The 24,081-nt window shown below is 35.6% G+C and overlaps 1 protein-coding gene across 1 annotated transcript; it reads right to left on the reverse strand.

The window, feature by feature from the left end:
- Positions 1 to 2,651: 2,651 nt before the first annotated feature.
- Ankef1 (ankyrin repeat and EF-hand domain containing 1) lies at positions 2,652 to 18,499 on the reverse strand. The gene is made up of 9 exons (XM_026385839.2): positions 18,154 to 18,499; positions 14,718 to 14,917; positions 13,810 to 13,959; positions 12,753 to 12,876; positions 8,625 to 9,447; positions 7,042 to 7,268; positions 5,668 to 5,831; positions 4,305 to 4,442; positions 2,652 to 2,810 (listed from the first exon to the last, which is right to left on the reverse strand). The coding sequence occupies exons 1-9, from the start codon at positions 18,497 to 18,499 to the stop codon at positions 2,652 to 2,654; spliced, it is 2,331 nt and encodes a 776-aa protein (XP_026241624.1).
- Positions 18,500 to 24,081: the final 5,582 nt, after the last annotated feature.

Genomic DNA, 24,081 nt, shown 5'->3' on the forward strand with positions numbered 1-24,081 from the left:
TAGAGAATAAAAGCTACTCCAACACCTGGAGACTAAAAAATGTGCTGAATGAATAATGGGTTGCAGAAGACATTGAGGAGGCAATTAAAAAATTTTTGGAGGGGAATGAGAACACATATACAACATATCAAAATCTCTGGGACATTATGAAGGCAGTTCTAAAAGGAAAGTTCATTGCATGCAGTTTATTCCTTAAAAGAAGAAAAAATTAACAAATAAATGACTTAACATTGCATCTCAAAGCCCTAGAAAAAGAAGATCAAATTTACACTAAAAGCAGTAGAAAACAGGAAATAATTAAAATCAGAGCTGAAATTAATAAAATTGAAACAAAAGAAAAAATTGAAAAAATTGACAAAACAAAAAGTTGGTTCTCTGAAAAACTATAATTTATAGATCCTTAGCCATGCTCACAAAGAGGAGAGAAAAAACTCAAATTACTAACATATGTGATGAAAAAGGAAATATGACAGACACTACAGAAATACATAAGATAATTCAAAATTATTTTGAAAACTTGTACTCCAAAAAAATAGAATATTGAAAGCATCAACAAATTCCTAGTCATATGATTTGCCCAAATTGAATCAGGATGATATACACAATTTAAACAGATCAATTTCAAGTGATGAAATAGAAGATGCCATCAGAAGCCTACCAACCAAGAAAAGCCCAGGACCAGATGGATACACATCCGAGTTCTATAAGACCTTTAAAGAAGAACTAAAACCAATACTCTTCAATTTATTTCAGGAAATAGAAAAAGAAGGAGCATTCTGTGTGGCCACTATCACCCTGATTCCAAAACCAGGCAAAGACACATTAAAAAAACTTCAGACCAATATCTCTAATAAACATAGATGCAAAAATTCTCAATAAAATTCTGGCAAAATGAGTACAAAAACATATTGAAAAGATCATGCACCATGATCAAGTGGGATTCATCCCAAGGATGCAAGATTGGTTCAACATACAGAAATCAATGAATGTAATTCATCACATCAATAGACTAAAGAACCATATGATCATCTCAATAGACATAGAAAAAACATTTAATAAAATACACCACCCCTTCATATGTTCAAAACACTAGAAAAACTAGGGATAACAGGAACATTTCTCAACATTGTAAAAGCTATCTATGCTAAGTCCCAGGCCAATGGAGAAAAATTGAAAGCATTCCCTCTAAAAACTGGAACAAGACAGGGATGCCCTCTTTCACCACTTCTATTTAACAGAGTTCTTGAAACACTGGCCAGAGCAATTAGACGAAAGAAATTAAAGGCATACATGTAGGAAAAGAAGAACTCAAATTCGCACTACTTGCTGACGATATGATTCTATACCTAGAAGACCCAAAAAGTTCCACCAGAAAACTTCTAGAACTAGTTAATAAATTCAGCAAATTAACAGGATACAAAATCAACACCCATAAATAAAAGGCATTTCTGTATATCAGTGACAAATCCTCTGAAAGGGAAATGAGGAAAAACACCCCATTTACAGTAACATCAAAAATAAATAAATAAAATAAAATACTTGAGAATCAACTTAATGAAAAAGCAGTAGAAAAAGGAAATAATGGGATTCCCTTAAGGGAAATTTACAATGATAACCTCTAAACGTTCTCATATTTTTTCTTGGCATCTGGAAATTCTGTTCAAAGTACCAGCTATTATGTGAATACCACTTGAACTGCCTCTTAATTGCAGATAAAGACTCTGAGGGAAAATTCTCCAGACTGGAGAAATGTTTATTTTGTAGTAAACAGAAGAAAAGGAAATGCATTTTCAATACTTTTGCTATGAGCCTCAGAATACCATAGATGTTGTCTTAGTTTAGGCCCTTCCAGAAGCAAAAGGAGACAAGGATTAGGTGTGTTTGGAGGTAATTTCAATAAAAATTAGCAAAGGAGGGGAAGAGTGGAACAGGGAAAGGAAAGTGGTCATGAAAGGGTGAGTTATCACACCAGTCACCACTGTGGGAAACTTGGCCTTATGAGAATGTACATTTCAGAAAAATCTTACCAGAGAGCTGGGGGATCTGAATGTATTCATTCATTGACTGAGAGTTGCTTCCAGGGTATTGCGATTTCTCAAGCACTTCTGCTCTGCTGTTCAAGTTTAAGTGCTAGAGGTAGCCCTCTGGCATTTGGAAGTCAGGCCTGAGAGACTTACAGTCCCACAGTAGAAAGGGAAGTGAGTGTCCAAAATTTATTTGGCCCAAGGTATCTAAGTCACGTGAATTATAATGGTATGTGAGAAACAAACTCCTTCCTTAAACAACTGCATACTACATCTTCCTTATATTAAACTTTTAATCAATTTCCACTAGAATTTTATCTTTACTAAACATTACAGCATACATCAGGCAGATTTTTTTTGACAGCAATGTTTATACTCAAAGGCCAGATATTCTACTACATTTTGGTGATTGGGGGATTTATCCACAGTAACATGCCATTCATTGCAAAATAAAGCACATCTTCACTATGTATCTCAGAACATTTATGGATGTTAAATAAAAAAAAAACAAATATTTGGTAATGAATGCTTAATTGGGGGATTTTGACTTTGATAGAAGCATTGACTTTCTCCAAAGTTCCATCCCTGTACCTCAGAGAATTTACCCTATGAAGAAACTGCTGTGATTCAGATCTTGAGAGCAGCTTCCAACGCTTGGGCTTTTTCAGTGATATTCTTCTGAAAAGGCATCATGAAATCCTCAAAGTCCACCTCATAAGTAAACCTCTCCCGCCGCAGCTCCCTTTTCCTGATCAGCTCAGCTGTTGTGGCTTCAGGACTCCAAATCTGAAATAAACCCCCAGACCCAAAGCAGCTATTGAGCATGATGGCTAGCGAATATGCTCATATCCAGACAATATTCATTACACAGTTTTAATTAAGAATATGCCAGGAAAGAGCTCCACCACTAAATTATATCCCTGACCTAAGCAGCTTTTTAAAATTTGTTTTAATTAGTTACACGTGACAGGAGAATGCATTTTGAGACATCATACATAAATGGAGTGCAATTTCTCATTCTTCTGGTTTTACATGATGTAGAGTGACACTGGTTATATAATCATATATGTACATAGGGTAATAATGTCCAATTCATTCCACTCTCTTTCTCACCCCTATGCCCCTCCCCTTCATTCCCATTTGTCTAATCCAAAGTACCTCTATTCTTCCCTAGCCTGCCCCCTTTGTGAATTAGTATCCACACATCAGAGAAAACATTTGGCCTTTGATTTTTTGGGATTGGCTTATTTTGCTTAACATTATATTCTCTAGCTCCATTCTTCTTTAAAGATGAGTAATATTCTATTGTGTATATATACCACATTTTCTTTATCCATTCATCTGTTGAAAGATACCCCCAGGTAGGTTCCATAGTTTAGTTATAGTGAACTGAGATGCTATAAACATTGATGTGTCTCTATCACTGTAGTATGCTGCTGTTAAGTCCTTTGGGTATAAACTGAAGAGTGGGATAACCAGGTCAAATAGTGGTTCCATTCTAGGAAGATTTTTGATAAGTTGAAATTATCAAATTAACTTCTAAATGTATTTTTAACATTGTATCCACTCTTATATAAATTGGTTAGATGAAACTCACTACTTCTGGAGATGACTATATGGGACCTGAGCTCAGAAAGGTTCTTGAATTAATTCATCTTCAGTTATTCTTAGTTATCCTCAGGCCATCGGTTGTTCATTTTTATCGTGTCAAAACAGGAAAGCAAAAGGACTGGAAGATCATCTGGGTTTACTACCTTTATGTCTGACGTGGAAGTCAAAACTATTTCATACAGGAGGCATTGCTTATTCAGTAGGGTTTGATGTGCGTTGGGAAGACAAATTCTCCTCCAAAATTCCACGTATAGATTTATCCACAACTGTAGATGTTTTAAGAGACTATTGAATATATCTAGTCTTAATTAGTAAGAAACTCCCAGGTGAGATGCTGGTAGTGAATATAAAGAAGGGCTGGGTCTGAGAAGTACCAAGGTGAAGTATCAACAGAACTTTGTCACTTAATGGTTGTAGGGAATATCATTGACCAAAGAAGACTTTCATCTTTTAAGGAAAATTTAAATGTTAATATAGAAATGCTAACAAGGGGAAACAGATATTAGAATCCAACAGATGGATATCTTGAATTGAAAGCATGAGGACCTGGCAAAAGAACACATTCAAATAGTAACCATGAAAGATAAATTTTGGACATTTGTTTGGATGGTCTGCATAGAAAACATTTGAAAAATAAAATCATGAGCGCCACAATTCCAAAGTACTTACCCTTTGTGGAACATATGTGATATCCACTTTCTTGGTATAGCCCCTGGTAATCAATGAATTGAGATAAACCACATTATCCCTTTGTATTTTCTTTTCCTCCGATATGACAGGCATACCATAAATGGATGAAAGTGGTTCCTGGAAACAAGATTTTAAAACTATAAATTTCAAATCTGGTATTTACTTTCTAATATTATTCTTTGTTTTTCTATATATTACTCTGAAACCAGGAAAAAAAACCTTTAAAATACTACTAAATAAGATACAATTTGAGATAAAATAGAAAATTTTTATGTTAGTTTGCTTTGTTTAACTCTACTCATTTTATAGTATCAGGGACAGATCAGAAAAGTCTTCAAAATATCTACCTTTAACCTGTGGCTACTATTCATTAAGGAAAAGGATGAAGTCCTTCTAAAATGAAAATGTCTGGATAGCAGAAGCCCCAACTGATTGAAATTTCTTCACCTCTTAATATTTTCCCATTCTCCACAGTGGTACTTTCTAATGTTTGCCTAGAATCTCTTTCCACTTCCTACAATCGTCATTTCCCCAACCCTATTCAATTTGATGTCATGAGTGAACGTGTTTCCTTCCTTCTTCCCTAGTCCTCTATCTTGCAAGAATTTTTCTTTTAAGATTTTAGAATTAAGAATTAAGAATTTTCTTTGAAGAATTGCAAGAATTCTTAAAAAAGATGCTTCCAACCAAGAATGTGCACATTCCCTGATAATGGCAAACTTTTGATGCCTCGGTAACCCATAGGCAGTAACCTCAACCTTGTGCTGGCAGTTTAGGGTTTCCTAAACCACTCCAGATTACCAGGTACAGTCAATCTGGCACATTCTAAACCTGCTAGAGTCACTTTGCTGAATATCCAAGTTACAAGTGGGCTCCATATCCCAGAGTTCAGTGGAATTCATTAAAGTTCCTGGGTGGGGACAGGGAAGAAGGTAGGCAATGAAAGAGTATGAGATCAAAAGGAAGGAAAACCATGCTTTACATAATTTTTCATAAGGTTTCAAAACCCTCCCCCTTCCCTGCTTGGGTCATGACATCAAATCTGTACAATGCAAGACCAAATGTATACATATCTCCTAGACCGTTGTTTTACAACATCCTAAGTATATTTGGTTTTGTGCAGATTCTGTTTTCAATGAACACTTTTTAGTGTCTTCAGTAACTGGAAACTTCTTGCTGGATATTTCTTTAAAAGTACTGTATAACAGTGCTGAAAGTTTGCACTGTGTATGACTTTGCCCAGTTGTATAATAGCACATAAATAATGCTGCTGCCCACCCAAACCCCCAAAAAGTTTTTAATGAGTTCCAGTTACTAATGGGTAATTGAGCTCTTTTCTTACCTCCTCTTTCTTAATCTCAGGGCCTTCAGTTTTCAATTTAGGAGGTGTCTTGCTTTTCATTTTTTGGTTTTCTGCTGTTTTAGGCAAGTTATCTATCTTTTCTTTAATCAAATCAATTATTCTATAATCGGCATATGCCTTTGCAACATCCATGGCACTATGCCCTGTTTAAAACAAACATAAATTTAGAGTTTTAATAAGTGGATTTAATGATAAACCATGTGTGGAGGGATGGAAACAAAAAAAACTCAGCATCACAGCTTTAAGCATGCACAGTCAGGGTGATTACTAAAGCTAACCATGTAAATTCATAAATCAGATTGGATATCCTTCAAAGGTGGACCTGCGATAAAACTCCATGGTTTTAAAGCACCATTTACTGACAAAAATTCATTTTTTTCTTTTAACTAAATTTCTTAAAAAGTGGATTGGAAATATTAGATTATATTTTGAATATCCAACTGATGGTTTTCTCCCCACACTGCAAACATTTCCTTTTGTGTAATAAATTTAACTTATCTTCCTTTTTCCATGTTGTAAGAAGGTAAATTCTAAAAGGCCTGGGGAAGCTGGCGCTTGCTCACAAGTGCTCAGGCAGGTGATTGGGTATTATGTTACCTGTCATATCATCAGGTACTCCTGGTGCAATTCTATCTGACTCAGGGACAGCCCAAAGAAGCCAGAGATATGAGCAAAGTCTCAGAGCAAAAAGAAGCAATGGGTTCCAATATAAGAAAATAACACTACCACATAAGGAGCTTAAGTATTTATTCAAGTGATGTTTCAATTGTTCCTGTGTGGTGTTTATGACATAGGGTAGGCCATCTGTTTACATCCTAGAGACAAGGAAGCCTCAATTTAGGAATGACTTTGTACAGCTATTAGAGGAATCCAAAGTCTCTAGAGTCTCTAGCATGCCAATCGTTGGGAATTGAACATAGCATTGATAACTCAGATTATGACCTGCAAACTAGTTCGGGTCCACAGATCAGTGGTTCCTGATCCACAATGTAATAACCACAAAAATTAAGTGTTAAGAAATTATAGAACTATTTAATAGATAGTCTTTTTCAAAAATTTTTTTTGTTCTTTAAATCTAATGATTGAAAAGCTTGGGCTTCCATTTCTACTAAATCATTTTTATTATATTTTATAAAAGTCCGGAACAGATTGCAAACATAAAGAACTGGCCCTTAAATATCAATGCTTTGAGAAGTACTTAAGAAGAACTTTCATAACATCTAACTAAGGCTCATGTTTGCACCAGTAACCCAGGGGAAAACATGGTTCTATCAGAACAGAATTGGAGGGGTGTGGAATCTAACATAAATTCTCCTTCACTAACCCCCAACCATCAATAATACAAACACATACCTTTTCTATTTTCCAGCTGGAATTTAGCACCAATATCAAGTAGGTATTTTACAGTATCCAGTCTGCAGCTTTCAATGGCTCGACTTAAGGGAGTTGAGTTGTTGATTGAAAGTGCATCTAGGGTAGCTCCAGACTTAACAAGCAGCTCAGCAATGTCTTGCTGCCCTGCATGGCATGCAAAATGAAGTGGAGTCCACAGAAAATTATCTGTTGCATTAACGTTTGCCCTGTAAAATAAGATAGATGTGGGCTGGGCATGTGGCTCAAGCGGTAACGCGCACGCCTGGCATGTGCGGGGTGCTAGGTTCGATCTTCAGCACCACATAAAATAAAGATGTTGTGTCAGCTGAAAACTGAAAAATAAATATTAAAAATTCTCTCTCTCTCTCTCTCTCTCTCTCTCTCTCTCCTATCTCTCTTAAAAAAAAAAGATAGATGCACAAATTAAAAATTGTGGTTGCTCTAAGTACTGGGACCTAAAAAGGCAAGTACAATTTTGGACAGTTTTATCAGTTGTTAAGTTGTTAATTTGCCAACCTTGTGCCATAATTTTTTGGTAATCTCTTTGTTCTGCATTACTTTGACAGTCTTAACACTGTGGACATACACATTTTGTTTAGCTTGAAAGGTACTTACAATGTTTACAAAGGTTAAAATCCAGGAAAATTACAAAACTGGATCCAGTGAAGATAAAAATTGATGTAAAAGATAAAATGTAATTTAAAGCATTACAAAATATTATTTAAAATTTTGGAGCTTGTTAGGATTTGACTATCCAAAAGTTCAAGTTCTCCTTAATGATTTCACATTTCTTTTGAGAATACAAACTTGAGTCTTTGACATTAAAATGCTTCAATAGTAACAACATGGATACATTTTTCAAGTGTGCAGTTACTGCATCATTAAGTGCTCTCTGTAAGTTAACGCCTGTAATCGTTTACAAATTCTGAGATGAGTCCCATTAGAGCCCCATTACATAAATGAGAAAACTGAGGCACAGAAATATTAAGAAACTTAAGGCAGGTTATTCAACTATGGTAGACGCAGGAATTCAACCAAAACAACTGTTTTAGTATTAAAAGTTAAATAAAAACATCATGTTTTGATATTTTAAAGATATTTATAAGTGAATCAAGGGAAAGACTGCCCCCTATAAAGGAGGATGGTGGGTTATAGAGGGATGGAAATATGTTCTTAGTTATTCTGTCCATCATCCCCCAGTTTGACTCTGTTGGGATCCCCACAAAGCAAGAGGCTTTAACTCCACACCGTCCAGGTGAGACACTGAGACCAAAATGAGTCATCCTGTCACAGGAAAACAGTGATAATTAGAAGTCTCTTCTAATCCCAGAGTGAACATTTAGTTGGCTTTTACTTTCAGTACAACTTTCACTGGCAAACTGTCTTTTACACACAGAATTCTACGTTGTCATTAGCCTGAATCCTCATATGGGACCTGTTTAGTTATTGAAAGACATTCCCATACTATTAAAATTCTGAGCTGAATGTTTCTTATGACCTTCTTTTACTTCTTTGAAATGTGAACACTCATAAAAACTTAAATCTCACTCAACAACACATACCCTTTTTCAAGAAGAAACTTGACAACATCTATGTTTCCACTGGCACACGCTGTCATTAGTGGTGTTTTGTAATAATTATCCTTCATATCCACAGGTATTCCTGCTTCAAAAGCCTTTTTCAGAGATGCCAGGTCCCCGGCCTTGGTGACAAAATTAATATTTGAAAATACTTTCCCTGGATCATCAATGTACCAAGAAGAATCATCCTGAATGGGATGTTCGGGTGGGTGATCTTGATTAAACCGGCTGCAATCAGTTACATTCTGGTAGGTTTCAATCATGTAATATGGAGGCCCACCATCTGGCCTGAATGGAAATACACTCTCAGGAATGACGCAGATTGGGAGGGGTAAAACAAATTTGCCTTTCCGACCCTTTTTGCCCATTCCTCTTTTCTTTTTCTTTGGCCCATAAGATCCCAAGACAAAAGACTTGCTTAAGTATCTGGTTCCTTTAAAGAAATCATTTATGTTGACTCCACCATCCCTGGTCTTTTCATGAAGTTGAGCTATGATGGCCAGCTGTTCAGAGGTTGCATACTCTTGCTTATCCTCCAGGATCAGCACAAAGTCTTCCTTGGACACTGTCCCGTTTCCTCTGTCTAAAAAGGAAAAGCCTTCCCGAAGGAGGGCCTCGTGTTCTATGGACCAATCATGTAATCTGAGGGCCCACATTGGATTGGGGTTTTTGACTCCAGGTTTTTCCAGTTTTTTAGCAATTCGCTCAGCTCGTCGTATTTCTTTGCTTGCTGCTTTGAAGCCTCCTTCTCTGGCCACAGCCCTTGGAGTTTTGTGATCTAAATTCTTCCATTTCAGTTCACATCCTAAAACACAAAACATAATTAGGTATGGGTGGCAAGGCATCTGCATGGTCCTACAACTGATGATTATCCAACTGTTTTCTCAATTTGGGGTTATTAGTCAAAAGTTCATCCTAAAATTATATATACACAGAGAAAAGGGCAGCTAGCTATTGTAATTATGAAATTAAGCCATATTTTTTCCCTGTGGCTTTCACTTTTATGAATTCTGACAGAGATGAGTTTGCAATTTTATATCTGCTTACAAAGGAGAGATTTTATCTCTAGAGATAGAAATGTTAGAAAAAATATAGTCGAAATAAATATTAAATGGGATGCTTGCTGTGGAGATTTTATATCAATGGGAAAAGAGCAAGAGTACGTTGGAATTTGGAGAGAAGTGTCTAGATTCGGCTTGCAATGTTGAAAGACACTTGTTTCTTTTTGATTGACTTCAAAAAGAAACCACTCACACAATCTTAATATTTGACTGGTATTCTTCATTAAATTAAGGTAATTTATACTAGTTCACTATTTTGTCTTGAGGTCATATACAGCCTTTACAGAGGAAAACTAATTTGTTAATCAAATCTGAGAATTCCAAATTTATATTTGTGTGCAACTTAGACATCAAAATGCTCTTTTCATTTTGGTTCCTTACTTAAAATTATGAGACCAACATTATTTGCAAATATTCCCCCCAAAAGATGAAACTTTTCTGAGTGCATTAGGGAATCTATTTAACAGCACACCAAGGAGGTGGTGTTCTCTCTAATGTGTCTTGAGACATTGAAATTTCTTCATGTGTATAAATAACTCAGACCACAAAGATGCTCTTTCCAGTGTTTCCAATCTAGAAGGCGGCTAAGCTGCTGTTTTGCCAATATCACATAATCAGAAAGGATTGTCTGTCATCCAATCAGATACCAATCAAAATGACAAGTAGCTGCATGCAAACAAGACCCTCCAATACTTTGTGGTTTTAATTCCTTGTCAAAAAGATGCTTACATAGAAGGGTACTGTAGGGTTCATGATATTTACTTTTGTGTGTTTGAGAGAAGAAAAAAGACATCTGGAAACCCAAAGATAATAAAAAAGGAGGTTGCTCAATAAAAAATAAAAAAATAAAAGATTGGCAATATTTTTCAAGATTAATACTTTTGTATTGTGAAACATTACATATTTATAATGCTAATGATTTTACTAGTGATAGAAAAACTCAGAAAGGTTATTTGGTCAATAAAGATTCTAAAATTTCTGTATTTGACAGTTGTATTTTTGTTGTTGCTTACTTATCTGTGTGTGTGTGTGTGTGTGTGTGTGTGTGTGTGTGTGTTTCAATACTGGGGATTGAACCCAGGACTTCTCTACCACTGAGCTACTTCCCCAGCCCTTTTTATTTTTGAGACAGGGTCTTGCTAAGGTGCTGAGGCTGGCTTCAAACTTACAATCCTCCTGCCTTAGTCTCATTTGTCACTAGGATTACTGATGTGTGCCACCATGCCTGGCTATATTGGACAGTTGTAAGAACAATGATTTATTGAGAAAGAGGTCCTGAGAATGTGGTCTCAATAGTAGAAGTCCATAGCATAATAATTCCATAGTAATGCAAGTCTACTCCTTTTCCTAAGCTATTTTGCTCATTCAGGGAATCTGGGCTTTTTTTTTTTTTTTTTTTTTTTGATTGTTGCTTTTCCTATACTTCTCAAGCCACCTCAACAAGAAGGGTCAAAGAGTTTCAGACCAGCTTTAGCTTGCCCTCTTTTGCCAGTGTCCTTCTATTAGGAACCTTAACATGGATAAAAGACTCCAATGTATCAAGGAAGACATTTTAATGTGAGAAAAGAATCCATGATTTATGAGTGCTTTACATTTTAGTACTAAATAAAGGCTCATTTACTCAGAAATGAGCATTTCATTGCTAATGGTTTCTCGCTGTTCTGATTGTCTTAGATAGGATTCTAAAGATGGAAATGTCGCTTCTGCTATGGAACTGGGTCACCAGTATAGGATCTAGTGACATGTTTGTATTTTCAAACACTCTACAGAACTCTGTTTTCAGATATTTACTTTAGAAATACAGCTTTAGGATCCCTCCAGAAAGACAGATATTTTCTGAATCAGCGGCAAAACTTTTTCCCATGACCGAAGCACTACCCTTTGCTCTTGATGTGCTTTCTGAAACTTTAGCCCAGGTACATGAAAATAACAGAGCTCATGTGTGGTGATATTTGTCCCAGTAAGAAATAAGGCCACAAGTGAAAGTTTAAGAAGTGTGCCTCAACTCAGTAGGACAATTATCTTTAGAAATACACAGTGTTAAAAAATGAGATGTCAGAATAAACTGCTGATAGTGACTGATTTGAAGCTGAGACCAGTAAAATAGTTTGAGAGGATAAAAATTACATTTAATTTAGCTTTTTTCCCTTATTTTTAAAAAGAATTACTATTTGAAGAAGGGAATATGAACTTATAAAAATTAAAAATGGATCAATTATACACTATTAGTTATGTGGGCATGTTAGTTTAACTTGTATTAATGTTTAAACTGTAGAATATTTAGGTCCTAGTGGAAATACTTCTTCTGCTTATTAGAAAGTTGTTGGACTATATTTACATTTTTGTCTATTTCTCATAAATTGGAAAAAACCATAAATCCAGCAAAATGCAATTCTATCTCTATTAAAGAATTAAACTTTTGATGTACATTCAATGAAAAGGTAAATAACAATAAATATATCTAATCTTGAAACTCAACTTGCTAATTTTTTTACTTTATGGAGCTCATTATGCTGTACTATACATAATACAGCTTATATTTCTAAATTTATAGTTGCTTAAAAGCTACAGGAAAATAAAAAATACTGATTACATTTCACATGTTCCAAAAATTTTTCCTTTTATTTTATGTACTTCCCAATATTTTCTCAGAAACATTCAAAGAGGTTAACTTTACATGGACATATCAGACTATTTTTAAACTAAAAATTCAGACTAAAATAAATTATTTTCAATGTTTTTTCTTTAAATTGATGTTGGCACTTCTAAAGTGAGGAGTTTAATCAATTATAAACATTTTAATATTTAGTTAACTCATGAAAAATCCCCTTTAGGTTTTTAACAGTAACATAAAACTTTGGGGAAAATGGATTTTGTACTTTTAAGACAACCCACCATGGTTCAATAGAATATCTTATATAAAAACACAATTTCAATTTTCTTTCTACATGAGTAAGGTGCTGAGGCTGATTATTGAAAAAGATAAGCAACTAACAAGTGAAATGTGTAAACCAAATAATTTAAACACAAAATTGCTAGACAATTTTACCTCGTTGAGCGATATATTTACAGCAATCTGCAAAACCACCCATGGCAGCATAGTGAAGTGGCGTGTTCCCATTCATTGCAATCAACCCCATATTTCCATTGTAGGCAAAAAGAAGCTTCAATATCTGCAAAATAAACAGTGGAGATTGTGAAGAATAGGAACGCACATTTGCTGAAGGAAGACTGGCACCTGGGCCAGCACTACCCAGTATACTATCTATTAGTTACATGTGGCTATTGAAAATTCAAATGGAAATGAATTAAATGTTTTAAAAATTAAAAGTTTCATTTCTAGCCACACTTTCTTGGCCACATTTAAAATGCTAAAAAGCCACAGGGGGTTACTATATTATATAGATCAGATATAGTACATATCTATCATTGTCAAAAATTTTATCAAACAGCAGTGATTCAGGATATAGAAAAATCTATACTCAGCTGGGGCATTATCATTTGGTAATTGTAAGCAACTTAAGAAAACCTCATAAAAAGTAAAAGTAACTGTGCCAAAACTCAAATTCATTAAAGACATTTTAAGTGAAATTCAGAATTTAAAAAAAGTAGGGTAGAGCCTTAGTTATCATTTTGTTTCTGCAAGGTCACTGTATCCATGACACATCCTTTGCCAAAATGTCAGAGTATTCTGAGTTTAAAAAATCAGGCATATCATTAGATGTGCATATACAGTAGGAAGACAAGGGAATGACAGCATTATTTTCCCCACAAAATAGTAGATCAAACCATACTTTGAAGATTCTAAAACATAAGGGAGGCACAATATAGGGTAGTCCCGGTGGCAGAAATTTTAATTGTCAAATACACAGACAAAATTTTATTGGTAATATTCAGTGAATAAATCAGAAAGTAGATAAACCTGAATAAAGAGCTACAATATGTTGTTAAAGTTTAAATTTTTATGTTTAGGGAAATCAAGATGTGAAAACAACACAGGTAACTGAAAAAAAATACTCCCCGAGTGTAACCTATATGATACATGAAATAATTTGAGAAAAAGAAAATTATAGCAACCAATTTTAAAGCCAAGAGTGGATTATTACATCAAAAAAGCCTCCTTTGGCAGCAAAATGAGCAGCATCATGTCTGTCATTGTCAAATACATTCACTTCGGCTCCTCTTTCCAGCATTCCCCGAACTAGTTCCAGCACCCCTTCTCTTGATGATTCCATTAAAGCCGTACGACCTGTGGACTGAGTATGAAACAGATCCAGTGTTGTTTAAATGTTGTTTATACCCATTACGTCCTGTTCAATAATGAATTTGGTATAAATTGACTCCATTATGACATTAGCTTTACCCTTGATAAATTTTTATTCTCTACATCTTCATATAAAGAAAAAAGAAACATTAGGGAAGTACATACAATGGATCAATGTCCAAAACACAGAACTTTAACATCAGAGTTAGGCTCACACCTTGTGACAACACCTTGCTAAGAAGATGTCCTTCTTGAAGAGAAAACAAAGTAAAAATGGGGGGGGGGATAAGTGGTGTCATATAGGCTAAAATTAGGTCATTGGTGTTTTCTAGTAAGAAGAAAATATATTTTGTGTTGTGTGATTCTGGAAGTGACCATTAAAAGAAAACTCAATAAAATTAGACAATTCAAGTGTAAAAACAAATGTACATGAGAAATAGCAGAAATATATATATTTTATTTCCAAAAAGGGATAAATTTTGATTAGGCATCAGTGATATCTCTTCTACTATTTCCTACAATGATATTTTGTCATTATGCACAATAAGTACCAATTTTCAAAACATAATTAGGAAGTATACTGTGGAATTACAACAATATCATGAAAGTATAACATTTTCAAGCATTTGAGTAGAAACAAAAAATCTCTAAGCTGACAGGATAATTTTACCATATTTAAATGCAAAATTTATACGAATATGACACTGTAATAGAATAAAGAAATATTTATAATCACAGGGATAGTCATACTGAGTTGATAGAATTGGGATTGGCTCCTTTTTCCAAAAATGTCAGGCACAAGTCTTTAATATCATGTGCTTCTTCACAAGCTCTAAGGAATACTGGTTTTCCTTCATAGTTAATATTGTTGACATCTGCACCATGTTCGAGGGCAATCAGAGCACAACGATAATGCCGCTTCGTAGGTAAAATGCAGTAAAACAAAACACCTGCAGAAAAATAGAATCCCAAAGAGCATTTAGTTAACAGTCTACACATATTTGAATATGATAGGAAAGAAAAAAAAGGATAATTTGAAAATCCATATTTAACTAAAGATGGTAGAGCACAGGCATGTCTGCCTTGGTTTTCCTTCTGAAACCAACTAAAAATACCGAAACAGGAAAATAAAAACTGAGAAACTTGATCTGTGATCAATTTTGAAAATAGTAATTAACTAAATGTTATAGGATCTGATTTCAGGATAAATTGGAGCACTCATATGTGAGCCTTTGTCAAGATTTGGCATCTTTCAGTTCATACCTAAGTGTTCCTTGTTAGAATTTGCAGAGATGTGTGGTGAATGGCTGGGTTCCCTCTGCACAGGTTTGCAAGGAGCAGGCTTTCAGTATAATAGCAGTGAAATGAAAAACTAGATGGGGCAAACAGCTCTGCCACTTTGGCAAACAATTTTATTCCAAGGAAGAGAGGAAAATGCTAACTCTTCATACCCAGGACATATAACATATACAACATCAACATAATCCATGTAGAAAATGTACTATATATAACAGTGGCATTGTTATACCCTGGGGCAGATTGTTGGTAAGGAAGTCCTGGTCATCCAACAAATTCTAAATTGACTTTGCAATGAGCTCTCTCCAAAAAGATGCTTCATTCAAAGAGGCACAATGACCAAAAAGAAAATAGCATGTGACCTATGAAAAAGATTCTGCAAAGAAGGTAAAGAACTTGATAATGAAAGCCAGGTAAGATAAGTAACGTGGTAATGAAAGCCAGGTAAGGTAAGGAACTTGGTAATGAAATCCAGGTAACAAGTGAATACTAGAAAAACCATACCAGTGAAAGTTATTGACTGACCCGTTTCCTATATCAGCAAAGAAATTAAATACAACTTGTTCTAAAATAGAAGTGCAAAGATAGACCAAGACCAAAAAAGAAGGACTGAAGAACATAGAAGATGAACAGAAGAAAAACAGGTGAAATGGAGCCAGCAGAACTTAGAGAAGCAATGATAAAGAAAAATAAAACCACTGGAAGAAATGAATGTCAAATTAGAAGCAGTAAAAAAAAAAAAAAGTGCAGATGCTGCCAAAACCATGGGCAGGGGCAGGAAAAACAACAACAACAAAAAAATGTAATTGAGAGGATGGAAGAGTTCAGAGGCAAAGAAGTTTCAACAGGTCTGTAATTTGTTTTCAATTATATAGAATAGAATAAAATTTCCTTGAACTGAAAAACCTGAATCTGAAGATTGAAAGGGAACCTGTGCCTTAAGAAAAGTTGATTAAGAATAATCAACAAGATATATCAAGGGTAAAGTGTAGTTAAGGTCTAGAACATAGCTCACATCCTCCCCAAAATAGCCATTTAAATGTTTGCTTATCCTTTATAAACAATGTACAGTGAGTCACACAGCAGTCAATGAGAAAGACTATGTTAATGGCAGAGAGATTACTATGGAATTAGCAAGGCAGTTTGGCAAGTGGGGGCCCAGCTAAGGATGCTACAAAGGTGAGCTAGGCTCAAGGATGGAGGATGAAACCCGGAGTCATGGGCAAACCATGGGTTATACCTAATCAACTAATAAGATTCCGTGGGAAATGAGATTTCACATTTGTTTCAAGTTTTATTTTATGCTTTCATTTTCTTCCCATATGATTTTCTGATTGTTTTTTCATAAATGAATTTCCCAGAACCTTGACTGGTTTAACATTTAAACAAGCATATATATTAACCGTATGGCTATACTATTTGTTATGAATATTTAGTTGACTTTTTGTTTCTGATTTTACCTTGATTTTTAAAAAAATTTACAATTTTAGATCTTTATGCTATAAAATTTCTCAGTTTGATTTGTATATGACTTACATTTTCCTTCAAACTTAAGAAAGTGAAATTTTTCCATTACATTGAAAAATTTTTCATTATATTGAGTGTTCCTCAACATTTATTACACAAAGTCCAAAATATATTTAATGACATTTGGAAAAACTAATTCATGGTTAAATAAATATGGAAAATGTTAGCATCTTTGGTCTAATAGTGTGAAAGATACATATCCAAATTTGTTTTATTCATTGGTTCTCTAATAAATTCAATGGTGGAACCAATTTTACATGAAAAACTCTTAATATCCCAGTGATTCAATGGTCCATGAAACACACTTAAATGATATACTCTAAAGCTTTAAGAGATTTCTGCTTTTCCAGGATTCAACATTTTAAACCACATTTAACTTTTAAATGATCTTAAGTAAATTTTGTTATGTGATTCTCTTAAATTTAATTTTTCTTCTCCTTTGTTCTCTCTTCTTATTTTAAGCAAGCTATCTCTCAAATAGCAAGCCTGAGAAGAGTTACAAAAATAGATTTTGCTTCTATCAGAAAACACTAACATTATAAAGTGGGATTCATTTTTCCGGTGTAAAGCTGACATGTTAATGGGTTTGCACTTAGAGCAATTCCCCCTTGAAAACTGATTCAATCTACCAATTCACATTAAGTCCAGTGGGAAGTAACTTGGTGATTTTCATGACTTGACTGAACCTGAAGTTGTTTAGGCAAGAAGCCGCAGACCATGGTTTTGAGATGAAATTAGAGGAGGTCATAGGACGTGGAAATACAGCCCTTTCACCTGAATAATCCTTGAGACACCATTTCTAAGGGCTTGAGTTCCATTTCCAAGTACATTAAAAATTTTACCCTAGAAAGTTGGGAGTTTATACCAGAATCCACCCTGGTCCTCTCAAGTTTCTGGGTACAAGTCTTTTCTACATCAGACAACAATTGAGATGTGACAGAATCCTTTTGGGGTCCTAGGTCTAGTACTAGTCAAGGTTTGAAAATGTAAAGAATAAGAAATCATCTCCATCATCTTTTGTCTTACATAAGAATTTATATATGAATAATTATGTTTACAGTAATACAGTATGGATAATGTTGATAATTTTCCTCATTTAAAAAAACCCCACCAAACATAGATTAATTTAATACTAACTTCCTTTTTCAATAAAGCCAGAACTGGGATTTCCTAAGATATACTTAAACTGTGATAAAATTATGAGGATGCAAGATCTTTAGGTACAGGAATAACAACCTAAACTTTCACTTAAAACCATGAGTAATTTCACCTCTAAAATTGGAAAACAAAAAGGCCTATCTTTTATTGATGTCTATCTATAAATTGAACTTTATTCTGCTGGATAAAATGTGAGGACTGTTACCTTTTCCTTCATTATCAACTATAGTCATATCAGCCTTTGCCTTGGCTAGTATTTCCATTGACAGTTCATGGCCCAGTTCTGCAGCCTTCATTGTTGGAGTAGAGCCATTTCGGTCTTGCACATCAGGGTGAGCCCCAAGTTCAAGGAGAAAGCTGACCATATCAATGTCATTGGAAACTGAGGCTAAGTGCAGTGCACTGAGTCCATCAACAGGTTCTGTGAAATTGATCAGTTGAGGGTATCCAAGTTTGGTCAGCTTTTCTATCTGTTTCTTGTCTTTGTTCCGAACACACTGAAGAACTTTGTAGATCTGCAAGTTCTCAAGTCTCTTATCTGCTAAAGACATGCTTCACCAGCCTCTCTAAAAATGCTTCCTGTACTAAAATAATAACTACAGCAGTTAAAAAAAGAAATAAAGAAAGAAAAGAAAGAATTCCAGATTAATTGTATCATCTTTACTTTTATTAAGTTGCAATATATTCAAAGCATATGTTCCTAAGAAGACAGGCTATTTCTTATGAAGAGTTATTATAATTTATTGTAACTGATTTCAGAAAGTAGGGATTATATATGAATTTAAAAAATATTCATGTGACATAAAGTTCGAATATTTTTTATAAAACTTATTCTTCCATCACATAATTTATTATTAGTTTGCTAGGTAACTCTTTTGGTACTCCTTTTAACCTTCTCTCCTCACCACAGTTTTACCATTTTATCCAAGATGTTGGAGGTAGAGTTGATGGGTAAACTCTTGAAGGTGAGGTTAACACAATTGCCAAAAATAAGAACTTGAGCTCCTGTCTGTGTGGCTCCATACCAGCATGTCTCCCACCATGTAGACATCAGACAAGTTTAGTGGTTTAAAAATGTTATAAAGAATGTATTGGATTTTGAGGTGCTCATTACAAATAGGAATCTATTGGGCTCTGCAAGATACCAAAGTTGTGAGAATGATTTTTGTGTCACCTTATTTGGGAATGAGGCAGTTCAAATGGTTGATGTAACTATGAACTTTCATAAAGAACCACACTATTAAATCATGATGGGCATATGTAGTTTTATCTCCTTTTATTGTTTATGGAAAAAAAATGTTGTTTTGGATTGAGTGGTATGGCCAGCTTGCTTTTCTTCCTGCATTTTTTTTTTTCTGGGACAAGAACCCCATTGTCATAAGGGGAGTCCATTTTCGGTAGTTTGAATGGGATTGTTCTTTCTGTTCTTTGGCATAGGAATGGGTCTGTGACCTTGGCATGGCCCATTTGAATAAACCAATCCTCTACAGATGCACTAAATTGCTGAAACATGCTCATAACCAACAGTGGCCAATCAATGTCTTATGGCATCCTCTGTGAGAACCACATGAAAAGACTATTTCTGCTGAAGTTATTGAACAACAGAATGTGGGGCTGGGGCTTCAGGAACTATCCTTCCTATCACAGAATAAGCACATATTTGAAAGATGAAGAGAAGCAAAGATGGATGAAATGAGTTTTAGCTTGGGTTCTATTATACCAGTTTATGTTCAGAATCTGTTTATAACATATGGAGGAGGTCTAAGAACCAGAGAATGTCACTTGTTAGATTCATTATATGAATAGGGTCTGAATAAAGCCATAAGCTGTTTCAGAGTCATCTACTTGACTTTTGCTGTGTGGCTTGGTGACACTTATTTTAGCTACTATTTTAGGGCATGTTTTATGATTAGTAGCCATATTATGGTCAGGTGCAGTATCATACTGCATACATTCATATAACATATTCAGACTAAAGTAGGTTGCTCCTCAATAGCTTATTGATTGTATCAGTACAATGCCACTTCATTTGAGAGGACAGAAACTTCCTAATCAGATACTTCAATGTTGTCTCTGATACCATTCATCTCAAAGAATCAGCAGCATGTAACATTTTCCAATCATGGGTCAGTTTAGTATAAAATTCATCTCTCTCAGAGAATGCCCCACTGGGGAGAGGGTAGCACTCGGTACCCTTATCCTTTACAATCAAGACTGACCAAAATCTCCACCCCTGGAGGCAATAACAAAAGTCCTGCCCTCTAACCCTAGGTACCTTGTAAGTGGCATAGCATATACTATCCCAAAGAGAGTAATCACACTAGCACACTTTTACTTTTCCTCAGCAAGGCCTGAGTCATCTTGGCTAATCAGTAGTATCGACAACCTCAAAAGAAAATGGAATAGAGTAGAATGTCTTCACTTGGGAAGGAGGTGTACATTTGGGCTCTGAATACCTTGAAATTATATGAAAATTTATGAATATGTGTGTGTGTGTGTCCAAGTGCTTCTTGCCTTGATAGGAGACACACAGCTCATTAAATTCTCAAATGGGTATATGAAATAGGGAGGTTCATTAGAAAGAGATAAGGTTGGCACAGTGTAAAGAGTCTAGGATTTGAGGGGGGAAATCCTCTGTGATCCTCCCTCTCCTGCATCATTATTTACACCAACCTACCTAGTTTGTCCCTCAGTTTCTCCATCTGTGAACTAGGGATAATAATAGGACTCACTTCATCGGGCTGGATAGGAAAAGAATGAGATAATCCTTACAAAGTATTTAGCAAAGTCTCACGGTACAGGCTCTCTGTGAATAAAGTAAACTTTCATGGGCTTCAGCTCATCAGTAAGCTTGGTTTATAGGGGGGTTGGTTCTCAACTGAGCCTTTCAGTTTTAAGTCTCAGAAAAATCTGGAAGAGAGAGGAGTAGATAGAGATGTAATTTTGAGGAAAGTCTAGGTAGCAAGTTCAAGGTACCCATCTCACCTATTAGTCCCCCGACGATCAGGAGCCCCGTGTCTCCGGGCACCAATGCTCCTGGGCCCGCGAGGCCTTTCTGGGGCTGCCCGGGCTCTCTTTCTCTGTGCTCTGGCTGACTCCCAGCCGACGTTGGGCTCTGGAAGCCTGGCTTTCGCGCCCAGAATCAAAAGGTGACCCTTTAGGCAGAGCGGGGGAGCTGGCGCGCGTCCAACAGGGAAGGGTGTAAGTGTCCATGGGCCCCGGGCCGCAGAGGGCAAGTGCTCAGCCAGGTGAGCTCAGGGGGCGGGGTGGGAGCCTCAGAGACTGCGGCCAATTGTGAGCTTGGGCCACGCAGGGCCGGTTGCTAGGGCAACCGCCCAGGTGCGTTGAGAGGCGGGGCTCTCCTCCGCCCCGCCCACTGCCCGCCCCCATTGTGGCTGCTTCCAGGAAAATGAATGGGAGGGAGGCGAGATATTATGAGGTCTCCAGGATTCTGTCCTTCTTTCGTTCTCTTTTCTGCCTCTGGCGCTCAAGCAGAATATGATTTAATTAGAAGAGTAAAGCTGCATATGGTAATGATAATAATGATGGTGATAAAACATCCAACGAGTTTAGAAAGTAGGATTAAATGAAAAATTCAATAAATTATACAATAAAATGAAAAGTGAATTTATTCTCAGATGTTGTAGATTCTTGTAAATCTTCCCAGAGATGTTCTTTCCACACTCTGGGAGATATACATGTTTTAAAGATATTTCTGCACACGTGGGAGCAAATATATCATGGAGATGATTTTTTTCAAAGCCTACAAATGCACCATAACACCTCTCCCTTTCCCTGGAACACTTTTTCAGAGGCAAATAATGAAAGTTTTTGTTTATGTGAATGAAAAACATGGATTTTCAATAGCAGTATAAGAGCTTCTAAAGACCTCTCTCTCTCTCTCTCTCTCTCTCTCTCTCTCTCTCTCTCTCTCTCTCTCTCTCACACACACACACACACACACACACACACACACACACGCATTTTATAGAAAGTACAAAAATCAAAGCATTCCATGACTAATGAAAAAGAAGGCTGTGTAAAAAAGAGTAACAAAAAGAAAAAAAAACGGGGAGCAAAAAGTAAGCTGAGAGAGAGGAAAGTAGGGAGGGATTGGGGGAAATGGGCGGAAAGGAAAAAAAGAGAAGTCTACCTCTACTGCCAAATCCCTGTATATTTCTTCCCAATACTGATCCTACCCCTCCTGTCTGCAGAGATAATATCTATTCTGGATTTTGTATTTGAAATATCCATATCCAAGGGCTTTAGAAATATATTGTTTCATATGAATTCTGACCTAAATAATGTCTATTCAGTATTGTGTGTTTTGAGAATTTATACAGATGGGGTAGAATGGTACATATTGCTTTGATGACCTTTTTCCTTTCACCATCTTATTTGTGAAATTCATCTTTGTGGATATGTTTAACTGTGGTTCCTTTATCTTAACAGATGTATGAGCATTCCATACCCCTTCAAAGTTAGTTCTACTTATTGATGGACATTTGGGATGTCCTCAGCATTTGCTATAAAAAGCAATGAAAATGCTGCTAGGATCATGCTTGGACATTGTGTTTAGAAGAGCAAGTTCAAGAGTTCCTCTGAGATATAGAATAAAAAGTGAAATTTTTGAGTCCTAAGTTATGTGTAACAAGATAATGACAACTTGTTTTCCCAGTATGTGTAAGAATTTATGTAATTTCAGCAGTGTGTGTGTCTTAGCTAAAACTTGATGTGTGAACAAATCAAAAGTTTGATGTGTGAACAAATCAAACTTCTTGTCAATATAATGGTTGTAAATGGTTTTTCATGATTTGACTTTGTGCATTGACTTTGAATGATCAAATTTTTTCTAAAAAAATTCTTATTCTAAATCCTTGGAGATATGTGAGTAGAAGTTTATTGTCAAGCTACACTATTCACCCTTCAGTACTTACTGTATAACTCTTAAATTATTTTAACAGATTCTAAGCATCATTTTTAGAATAGCTGCTTCTCAGGGTAGGCAAAGCCTCACAATTCAGTTAGTTTGTTGACCTAGTAGGGTTTGGAAATGTCATTTATCAGCCTAATTCATAGAGTGTATTAAACTCTTGTAATAAGTGTATTTTTATCAATTTCTGCTTCTATTTCTGGTAATTTTTACTTTATTTATTTAGCTGCCATCCTGACTTTTGCTTTTTATTGTCACATATGTCTTCCTTTTTCTTGGGTAGAATGTCTGGTTATAAATTTGGGTGTCTTGTCAGACTACACTACATTTGGGGGTCTAGTCAGCAACATTACCCAATGTGCATATAAGCTTGGGGGATTTATTTATTTTAGTGTTTGCCCATTTGTGTATTGACTTTTTCTCCCCACATTTTAATTAGTGGGTAACAATTGTGCATAATGGTTGAATCTTGACATATTCATACACACATACAATATTAACAGTGGAATTTGACCAGTAAGGTTCCTCAGTAAAACCTGAGGATATTAAATAACATTTTGAGGTTTCAGAAAATAATAACAATATTGTGGTGTTTTAAAAGTTTTACGTATCCTTTGACTCTCCCTTCAAAATACTATAGCTTGATTCCTCTTCCCTTTGATATATGCTGGATTTATTCTCTTGATTCTAATGAATAGAATAAAATGGAAGTGACAGTGTGTGGCAAATGAGATGAGGTCATAAAAAACATGGTGGCTTCTCCATCTCTCTCTCTCTGGGAATGCTTGCTGTGAGGGAAGCCAGCTGCCATGTTATAAGGACTCTCAGTAGTCCTATAGGGAGGTTCATGTGGTCAGGACCTGAGGCCCCCTGCCAACAGCCATGTGTGTGGCTATTTAGGAAGCCAGTCCTTTAGCTCCAATCAAGCCATCAGATACCAGAAGCTCTGGCTGACAGCCTCAAGAGAAAACCAGAACCAGAGCCACAGCTTCCAGATTCTTGACTTACAGAAATCAATAAATAATATTTCATTGTTTTTAGCCTCTAATTTTGGGGGATAAAGTTATAGAGCAAAAGATTCACTTCCCAAGATTATGATGAGGGATTAATGATGGGGCATATAAAAACTTCACTATTATTTTCATCTGATCTAATAATTTACCTACATCAAAAGCTTCTTTGGTTATCACTTTTTATCCT

The sequence above is a fragment of the Urocitellus parryii genome, chromosome 6 (genome assembly GCF_045843805.1).
Source record: "Urocitellus parryii isolate mUroPar1 chromosome 6, mUroPar1.hap1, whole genome shotgun sequence".
Taxonomy (NCBI): domain Eukaryota; kingdom Metazoa; phylum Chordata; class Mammalia; order Rodentia; family Sciuridae; genus Urocitellus; species Urocitellus parryii.